At 30.8% G+C, this 10,692-nt stretch overlaps 1 protein-coding gene and 2 non-coding genes across 3 annotated transcripts; all 3 read left to right on the forward strand.

Annotated features, from left to right (window-relative positions):
- Positions 1-1,521: 1,521 nt before the first annotated feature.
- LOC120092606 (protein DETOXIFICATION 35-like) lies at positions 1,522-5,989 on the forward strand. The gene is made up of 7 exons (XM_039050747.2): positions 1,522-1,992; positions 2,684-3,309; positions 3,601-3,657; positions 4,125-4,363; positions 4,450-4,568; positions 4,710-4,796; positions 5,580-5,989. Exons 1-7 carry the CDS (start codon positions 1,738-1,740, stop codon positions 5,655-5,657), a joined length of 1,461 nt encoding a protein of 486 aa, XP_038906675.1. The 5' UTR covers positions 1,522-1,737; the 3' UTR covers positions 5,658-5,989.
- Positions 5,990-9,162: 3,173 nt separating this feature from the next.
- Positions 9,163-9,246, forward strand: TRNAL-CAA (transfer RNA leucine (anticodon CAA)). Its single transcript has one exon. It is a non-coding gene; the product is annotated as a tRNA-Leu (tRNA).
- A 310-nt stretch (positions 9,247-9,556) lies between these two features.
- TRNAL-CAA (transfer RNA leucine (anticodon CAA)) lies at positions 9,557-9,640 on the forward strand. Its single transcript has one exon. It is a non-coding gene; the product is annotated as a tRNA-Leu (tRNA).
- The last annotated feature ends 1,052 nt before the right edge of the window (positions 9,641-10,692 follow it).

The raw sequence follows: 10,692 nt of genomic DNA on the forward strand, positions 1-10,692 counted from the left end.
TTTTTGGTACATTTAAATAAGACTGCAATTTTAGTTTCTATATTTTTCATTAATCTTAAATTTAGTCCATTAACAATTTTCATGTAAAAAGGTGATACACTATGTGAGTATTCTACCAAAATTTATAAAATAAAGCCTCGTAGATAATAAACAAAAACTAGTTTGAAATATCATTTTGATCTCTATATTCTGAGATTTGTTTAATTTCAATTTTGTATATTTTCAAATAGAGCGTCAATGACCTATTTTTTTAGGCCCATATAAGATATAGCCTGGTTTTTAAAAATCTATAGTTTTTGACCTTTTGCTTACATCGTCATGAGGTGAAACTACTAAAACAACCTAAAGTGCACGAATGATGGATTTTTCTTCTCAATTCAAGCCCCTTGCTCTAGTTTGTTATTCTCCTTCTTCAAGCTTCCTTATTCGTTTTTTCTTTTCCCATATTTTGCCACCTCTTAGATTTTTTTTTTCAATATTTCATCTTCCCTGTACTCTGCGAGCATGACTTAGAATTGGACTCTCTTTCACAGAATAATTGATAAGCCACTACAATAATTCTAGGCTTCAATGTCGGTTGAAAATAGTGGTCTCGGATGTATAATGTCTCAAACATATTATATTCACCCAAAATTGAAAAGCGAGAACTGAGAAATTAGAATGAGGTGATAAAGAAGCAAATTGTGAACAAGGAGATGCAGGAGTGAGATCTATGCTCATCGTGTGTGTATTTTGGTTGTCTTGGTAATTTTACGATGATATAAGAATAAGGTTAAAAAACTTAGTTGTCAAAAAGTGGGTTAGATCTCATATGGTCTCTCAAAAGAAGCCATCCATACAAAAATCTCATTCAATATTCAATTTTAGTCCTTGTCCTTTTAATCAATTGTATATTTAGTTGTTTAAATATGGTTTCAAATTTTAGTGCTACATAATAATAATAATTTTTATGCAGTAGCATGTAAATATGGTTTCAAATTTTAGTGCTAATAAATAACAAAAAAAAAAACTTTGAAAAAATAACATTAAATAAGTGGTATGGAGAAAATTTAAGATTCTTTTTAGAGTATAGAGACTAAAATTGAAAAAAATTTTAAATACAGGAACCAAAATAGTATTTTAACCTAAAAAGTATTCGAAATAATAAACAACAAACTATTTAAAATTTAAATTAAAATACTATTTTGCTTAATATATTTTGAGGTTGTTTCAATTTTAGTTCTTATATTTTTAATAAATTTTAAATTTAATCCTTAATATTAGTTTATCGTTGATTTCTTAAAAAAAAAAATATTATTATCTATGAGCATTTTTAGTATGAAATTTGAAAATATTATTGCATGGGAATTACAATTATTAATTAACCAGTTTCGATTAAAAAATAACTTTTAAGGGAGTAATTTAAGATATTTATTAAAATTAGAAAATCTAAAATTTGAGTTGTTTGGAGACTAAAATTGAAAAAAGCCAAAAAGAAACCAACCAAAATGGTATATTATGCAAATAAAAGATTATGATAATTGGGTGAGGTGGAGGTAATATAATGGAAGAAGAAGAAGTAAATGAGCGAGAGGAAAGAGAAAGGAGAAGTTGAATGATCCCATCGGCAAATAAGTATGAACGAGTAGCTTACGGAAAAGGCGCCATGTTCAGATTCAGGCTCTCTCTATACTCTCTGTTACCTACCTCCAAAATATCCTTCCTAACCTCCTTCTCCTCCATTTCTACACCCACCCAATGGAAGCTCCTTTGCTCAATGGCGTCGCCGACGCCGACTATCAGCCACTCAAAACTTTCAGCGACGTCACTCGTGTCTTCTTCGCTGAGACGACCAAGCTCTGGAAGATTGCGGCGCCGATTGTGTTTGGTATAATTTGTCAATACGGAATCAACTCACTCACTAGCATTTTCGTTGGCCATATCGGCGATGTTGAGCTTTCCGCTGTTTCTATCTCTGTTTCCGTAATCGGAACCTTCGCCTTTGGCTTCATGGTCCATTTCCTTCTCTCTCTCTCTCTCTCGCGGTTGTTTTTTTGTGTTTATGATAATGATAAGGATCAATTGCGCAGTGCTTGTTTATGGAATACTTTACGAGTGCAGGATTGATTATGTTATATCGTTGTTGTCTTGTTTTTCTATTTTTCTTTTCACGAAGCAGAAAAGGAATCTGTAAAGTAATACTTAATTTACAATGTCCGTCTACTATTTCCAGATTAACTATTGATCACGTAGGAACACGACGAGAGAGTGCTTTTCTTTCTCGTTTTGCTAAATTTTTATTAAAAAATTGTTCTCCAGGTTCTAGATCTGGTAAAGTTCTTCCTGATTATGCGAATTCTGCCCGTATATGTGCGCTTAATTCATTTGTACCTATTCTGTAAGAATGTTTGTTTTCTTTGCTATTTTCCTATGATATTAACTTTGATGAAAATCGAAGGGGTTTAGAACAGTGATGTGTCTGGTGATTTGATGTATGAGAGAGAATTTTATAATAGCATTTCGAATGATTTTGAAGCAGCCGCAGTGGTGGCCTGATTGAATGATTTCTCGGAGAAGTTTTGCCTGAGATAATTGTTTAATTTTGCATATGAGTAGAAGACGAGTTTCAATAAATTGTGTACGCCTCTTGTTCTAATTTTTTTATTCTTGGCTATTATTGAATTTGATTTTCTATAAAATGTAGCTTGGTATGGGAAGTGCACTGGAGACGCTGTGTGGTCAAGCTTATGGCGCTGGGCAAGTTTATTTGCTTGGTGTTTATATGCAGCGTTCATGGATTATTCTCACAATCTCCAGCTTCTTCATTCTACCGATTTACTGGTATGCTGAACCAGTCCTGAAGTTTCTAGGACAAGCAGATGAAATAGCTGAAGTTGCAGGATGGTTCACAAGGTTGCTAATTCCTGAACTGTTCTCGCTGGCAATCGTTTTTCCCACCCAAAAGTTCCTTCAAGCCCAGAGCAAGGTCAATGTCCTTGCCTATATTGGGTTTTTGGCCTTATTATTACATGCTGCAATGCTCTGGCTCTTTATTTTCGTATTCAACTGGAACCTAACTGGTGCAGCTATTGCAAGCAACATTTCAAGTTGGGTTACTGCTATAGCACAAGTTATCTATGTTGTTGGCTGGTGTAAAGATGGATGGACTGGTTTGTCTCGGGCGGCTTTCAATGATATATGGGCCTTTGTCGGCCTTTCCTTTTCATCCGCAGTAATGCTTTGCCTTGAACTCTGGTATATGATGAGTATAATTATTCTTACTGGCCATCTTGATAACGCGGTATATGCTGTTGGTTCCCTTTCAATTTGGTAAGAACAGAACTTAGTATGTTTGGCTTACGCCGCACCCTTTTGTAGTTCGTACAACAAAAATTAATTGTATGCTGAATAATGAGATTATAGAGGCATTGCTTGAGAATGGGTAGCAAGTTCGTGGAATAATAATGAGACTATAGAGTGTAGGGCTTGGAAATAAAACTTTGAGAGTTGTAAAGTATACAGAAATAATGGATACCTTTGTTACGAACTTTAATAGTAAAATAGGTACATCAAATGAAGGATGCCGAGTTTTTACTAATCCTTTTACTTTTGCTTTTCCAGCATGAATATCAACGGATTCGAGGCAATGTTATTCATAGGTATAAATGCTGCCATTAGGTATGTGATTTTCATCCATTATATTTCTGGTTGGAAAGTGCACTTATCTTTTGTGCATCCAACTAAATTGTCCAATCATAATTTTCCATATGACAAAATCTTCTTATGTTTGTCTTTAATATTTTAATTATTTGTTTGTGTGTGATGATAGTTAAATGCATAAATATGAGTGCATTCCAAGATACACCTAAATATTACTCTTTCTTATCCCTTGAAAGGCTTGTTATTGTATCTGATCATTCTAATACCAGGGATCTTAAATTATAAATATACTATTGTAATATATGAATAGTTCAATGGAAAGTTTATTTCATATTCCAAATAAACTATGGTGTAAAGAAAAACAGAACAATATGATAGATAATATGCAACTGTTTGATCTGCCAAAATTTATTGCTTGATTTGTCATCTGTGTATATAATAACTATTATTAGTGTATTGAATTTGCATTTGTGTCATCTTCCCAGCGTGCGGGTCTCCAATGAGCTTGGACAAGGACATCCAGTGGCGACCAAATATTCTGTCTATGTTACAGTATTTCAGTCTCTTCTTCTCGGATTACTTTCCATGGTGATTATCTTAATCACAAAGGATGATTTTGCTGTCATTTACACCAGCAGTAAAGAAATGCAAGTTGCTGTCTCTAAACTGGCATACCTTCTTGGAATCACCATGGTTCTTAACAGTGTCCAGCCAGTAATTTCAGGTACCAAATCCAGCATGTTTTACAAGTCTGCACTAAGTTAATAAGAATCTCCCTTCTCTTTTTAACTTTTTCCTGAGTTTTTTCAGGCGTTGCTATTGGAGCTGGTTGGCAAACGTTGGTAGCATATATCAATCTTGGCTCTTATTATGTTTTTGGTCTTCCCCTTGGTTACCTTCTTGGTTATACAAAACATTTGGGAGTTCAGGTCAGTAAATTTTCTTTCCCTTTTCATGAAATTGAAGGTAAATGATGCAGGGTATATCTTATATATTATGATTTATGCATAAGCATCTTACCGTTTCTCCTTTAGCCAATATGTAACATATAATTTATTTTATAATCACAGGGACTATGGGGAGGCATGATCTGTGGTCTCTCTCTCCAGACCATTCTGCTTCTGATCATACTCTATAAAACAAACTGGACCCATGAGGTAAGTTTAATCTATAGTAATTTCAAACCCCTCTCCCACTCTTTAATTAATTTATAAATTTGGTTTTACCTATGATATGACAACTCTTGATCAGATATATTCTGTTCCTTTGGCACATTAAAAATAAATTTAAAAGAGAAATGAGACAGGATAAAAATTATACTAGCTGGTTAAAACATATTTCTAAATTTCCATCGTTGTGGTTTCTCTATTCAAAAATAATTTTAATAATTCTATACTTAGAAGCAATTTAGATCACTTTTAGAGGAAGCATTTGATTAATGATTAGTGCATAATACCATTCTCAAAAACTTACCCTAGTCTTGTACTTAGAGAAGGTTTAGGAATGATTTTAAAATGGTTGAAAACATTTTTTTCATGTTCAAAATTACTCTCATACATGTCTTTTAATCAAAATCAATTTATTATTAGTTTTATTGTATATGAAGTGATTTTAAAATTATTAAAATACTTTTATCATGTTTAGAATCACTTCGAAAATGCCTTTGTAAATGACAAAAGTGATTTTTTTTAACCATTTCAAAATCAACCTCAAATATATACTTACATTTTTAAATGTGATCCATATCATCAAAATTGATTTGAATAATTAAAGACAAGCATGAAAATAATTTCAAACATGACAAGTGATTCTAACCTTTTAAGATCATTTCCAAACATGCTGAAACTGTTCAAGGAGTCACCCGAGCATGTTGTTGTACATAAGATTTATGGAAAACTTAAGTGAGACCTGTTATTAATTAACGAGATTATACTATGCAGGTTAATCAGTCGATGGAACGGATGAAAAGATGGGGAGGACAAGAGGTCAAAATTGACAATACAACTGATTACATATGAAGTAGATAGACAGAAAACAGCTTGACCAATTGCTCTAACTTGCTTTGATTTTTTTTTCTCCTTTTTTTTGGTTCCAAAACTATTTATGTTCCTTAGTTCTCCATGCCGGTCTAAAATAACTAGCTCACAAAAATAAAAACAAAAAAAATAAAATCCTTGGTGATCAAAATACAAGAACTTGATTGTTAACTATTACTAGTCAGCAATCAAAGCTCTTTCCTTCACTTTTGTAGACACGGTTGCTCCTTTTTTTTCCTATTTGTTCATAGTTCTTGTCCATTTTCCTACTTGTTAGTCTTATAAATTTTAAATCTTTGATTTTCTTCCCCCCATTTCTTTTGTTTTTTTTACCTTTTTACTAACTTCCAAAATATTACTAACCTTAATCATTCAGCTTTGCTTCATTATAAATTGTATCTTTTATATAAAGACAATAATCTGGAAACGGTGTTGTATTATATGTTTTAAGAGCTGGGAAATAATATTCTTAGAAGGTGCAATGACAAAACATTTGTGAGAGTTAGAAGAATTAAAATTGAGATTTCAAACCTATAAAGAAGAAAATGAAAAAGTTGATAATATTTGAAAAACCAAAATAGGTTAAGTTTAATTTCATCTAATGAGATATTTGATCTCAAATAAGTGCTAAACCTACTATTACCTAATTACTTGTTTGGATATTTGTAATAGATAATAAAATATGGAAAAAAAAATTAAAAATATATCACCTTTTTAAAATATTTGCAAATATGAAAATGTTGACTAGTTAACTTTTGAATTTTTTCTAATTTCCAGTTTCACCCTCCCAAGACTTGAAGATACTCGATTCATTCATAAGTGATTTAACACCAACAAGTCAATCATGAAATTTGATTATTATAACGAAACATTAAATATAAATAGCAAATAGAAACGGATTTGAAAGAAACTATTTTTTAGTTCACAAATTTACACCATTTTTAGAAATAGTTTGAAATAGAAATGAGAATAGTTATTAAACAAGTTTATTTATCAAAAAATGAAATGCGAACGATATCTAACAGCAAATAGTTTTTTTTTTTTTTTTTTTTTTTTTTTTTTGCTTTTCATAGGCTTAAGAGTATGATGTTTATCATAAATAAACTTGAAAAAAATGGCATAAATAGCCAAAAATGAAGGGCACAAATTGAAATATGTGTAAAATATTTGCAAATATGAAAATGTTGACTAGTTAACTTTTGAATTTTTTCTAATTTCCAGTTTCACCTTCCCAAGACTTGAAGGTATCCAATTCATTCATAAGTGACTTAACACCAACAAGTCAATCATGGAGTTTGATTATTATAACGAAACATTAAATATAAATAGCAAATAAAAACGGATTTGAAAGAAACTATTTTTTTAGTCCATAAATTTGTACCATTCTTAGAAATAGTTTGAAATAGAAATGAGAATAGTTATTAAACAAGTTTATTTATCAAAAAATGATAAATGCGAACGATATCTGACAGCAAATAGTTTTTTTTTTTTTTTTTTTTTTTGCTTTTTATAGGCTTAAGAGTATGGTGTTTATCATAAATAAACTTGAAAAAAATAGAATAGATAGCCAAAAATGAAGGGCACAAATATTAAATGAATGACACAAATTGAAATATGTGTATTTGTGTATTGCAATATTTGTTTACAAAATCAAATCAAGAAGAAGGGTTTGTTTGGCTGTTTGCTATTTTTACGAAAGTGCCCTTGAGGTATTAAAAAGAAAAGTGATCGTATGAATGTTTGGAAAGGGCAAGAAAGGGACAATAAGGTGGTCAGTAGCTATCGTTGATAGAAGTTACCAATGATACCATGTTATTGATGATAGAAGCTAACACTAATATCACGTTATCAGTAATAGAAGCTACCACTAATAGCATGTTCTTGGTGATAGAAGCTACCACCGATAGCATATTATCGGTGCTAGAGAGATATCGATGAGGTCATTGATAGCATGATATCAATGAGATCTTTGATAGCATCTTATTAGTGTTGTTATCAGCGAAAGAAGCTATCACTGATAACCACGATATGAGTGATATTAATGATACCGACGATAGAAGTTAGGTGAAATCTATATATCGAGTTTCTTTGAAAGTTCATAACTAGTTATAGAAATCTATCATTGCTAGACCTAAGTTTAATATTTCAAGGTTGATTCTAATGGATGAAAGTCTATCAATGATAGCGACTGATAGCTTCTATCAATGATAGACATGATAGAAGATTATCAGTGATAGCTACCGTGTTAATTTTTCAAAGTTGTTATTTATGAAAGTCTATCAATGAAAGTCACTAATAGTTTTCCAATGACTGGCATAGCTTAACTTTTCAAAGTTGTTGGTTTTCTTTCAATGTTGATAACCGCTTATAAAATTCTCTCATTGATAGGCACTGATAGCATTAACTGTTAATATTTCAAGATTAGTTCCAATTGATGAAAGTATATCAATGATAGCCACTGATAACTAATAGCAAATTAAAAGCTAATATTTCAATATTTTATTAACATTTCTCAAATTGAAAGCTACAACTGATAGCAACTATCAATGATAGCAGCTATCAGTGGCTATCACTAATAGTTGCTATCAGTGATAGCTTTCAATTTGAGAAAATAAAAAAGAAGTAAGCAAAATTATAGCTAGGCGTGGACTTTTTAGTCTTTTCTATTTTTTGTTCTATATATATAATTATTTTATCATTGTACTACATATTTTGTTATTTTGGACTTGAATTCTATTTATACAACTAGCCCTACTTGTTTTTAGTTTTTTTACACATTAGTAAGAAGTTATTTATTTGAGTATTTGTTCTTTTACTATTTTTGATACTCTAACTTGGATATTTTGTGAATTTTTATTTTGGATATTAGTAGCTATCTTCTAGACGAACTCTTTGATATATTCTCTTATCGCTCAAGTTTAAGATTTTTTAGGACTATCCTAATACTATAATAATCACCTCTTACTATACTAAATACTATTTTGTATTTCCCAATTAGGTACAGTCAACACTATTTCAAAACTTCTATTTGTTGTAGTATTTACTATTAGTTACAATTTTTGTTATTTTACGTTCATCAATTTTTTATTTTTTGTTACAGTGTTTTATTATTTCTATCTCAAATTAAAATAGTTAATACCTCAAACACATACTATTATAATCCAAACTAAAATAATCTACACCCCCAAATATAAACTATAATAACCTAGGACTATAATAAACCAACTCCTTACCCCAAACACCTAGTGATTATTGATTAATTCATGGATAAGTTTTTTTATTTAATTTTTTTAACAAATTTTGATCGTAACTTATTCAGATTCTGGGTGTTAGATAAAATTATAACTTAAGAGTTAAATTAATTCCTTGAACTAAGGCGCAAGGATTAAAAGGAAAAGAAACAATCCTTTTGAAGTTTGAAAAGTATGATCTGGCCGTTCTTTTTAGTTAAGATGTATATTTTATATTGTGAAACTGTAAGCAATCAGTCAGGATGGCCGAGTGGTCTAAGGCGCCAGACTCAAGTTCTGGTCTTCGAAAGAGGGCGTGGGTTCAAATCCCACTTCTGACAATGTTTTTAATTTCTTTTTTTCCATCTTTGTGTACAAACAACACATCTCATTTCAATTAACAATATCATGTATTTGCACCTCTTTATTGCTTTAATTGTTTCCCCACAAAAGTCCCTCAAAGGTTCAAGTTTTCAAAGGAGGGTGTGGGTTCAAATCCCACTTATGACAATGTTTTTAGTATTTTTTTTTTCCATCTTTGTGTACAAACAACACCTCATTTTCAATTAACATTATCATGTAGTTGTAGGTAACCCTCTTTATTGCTTTAATTTTTCTTCCCCACAAATGTCCCTCAATAACCTTTGACAAGCTAGGATGACCGAGTGGTCTAAGGCACTAGACTCAAGTTCTAGTCTTTGAAAGAGGTCGTGGGTTCAAATCCCACTTCTAACAATGTTCTTAATTTTTTTTCCCATTTTTGTGTACAAACAACACATCTCATTTTCAATTAGCATTATCATGTAGTTGTAGGGGGCTCTTTATTGCTTTAATTTTTTTCCCCCCACAGAAGTCCCTTGGTGGCCTTTGACAAGATTTTTATTTTATTTTACTTTAATCTCTATATAAACAAAAGAGAAATTATTTCAAACGGTAAAACTGTTGAAAATATTTACGAGACATAACAATTTTTTTGAATTATCAATGATAGACGTTAATAGATGCTGATAGACTTCTATCAGTGTTTGTGTCTATCAGCGTCTATCATTGATAGTTCTAAAATTTTGCCACATTTTGTAAATATTTTGACTTATTTTTCTATATTTAAAAACCGCCCTAAACAAAATACCTCATTTTCAAAACATCTCTTTTCATCTCTTAATTTATTCTCTTTTTTTTTTTTTCACAGAAGTGCCTCTTTAATTTTTATAATATAATATAACTTCATTTATTTGTATTGATCTCAATATGCATAATTAGAAGAAAATAAAACAAAGATACTAATAAACAGAAGAATAATCAAGGTTTGAAGTATTGACAAAAATGTCAAACATACCGATTATATGAAAATGTCTTTGCCAACAGAATTTTTTTGGAAAAGAAAATCATGAATAAAGCTGTTAATGAGATTTCCAATCAGGATATATCTAAAAAAAATAAGTAACGTCTAAATGAAAAATTGTCAATGTGAATGGAAATTTCTGAAAAATCAAGAAAAGAAAATGTTCATAACTTAACTATGAATTCTCCAAGATCTACAGTGGACTCACACAAGTTCTTCACATTACATGTCTTTACCTTCGATTGGAATACAATTGGCATATAGTTCTTGAGAGGTGTATAAATGTTGAAAAGAAGAGGGAAAGTGGGAGCGAGAACAAGAGATAAAAGAGAGCGAGAGCAAGATGAATAATATCAATTCTAGACGTCTCAATCTCATACCCAACAAAATAATCATCTTTTATTCTCAACAATCTTATTCTCAAATATATTGTTCTCAGTATTCT

The sequence above is a fragment of the Benincasa hispida genome, chromosome 12, assembly GCF_027475165.1.
Source record: "Benincasa hispida cultivar pf3 chromosome 12, pf3_genome.v1.1, whole genome shotgun sequence".
NCBI lineage: Eukaryota > Viridiplantae > Streptophyta > Magnoliopsida > Cucurbitales > Cucurbitaceae > Benincasa > Benincasa hispida.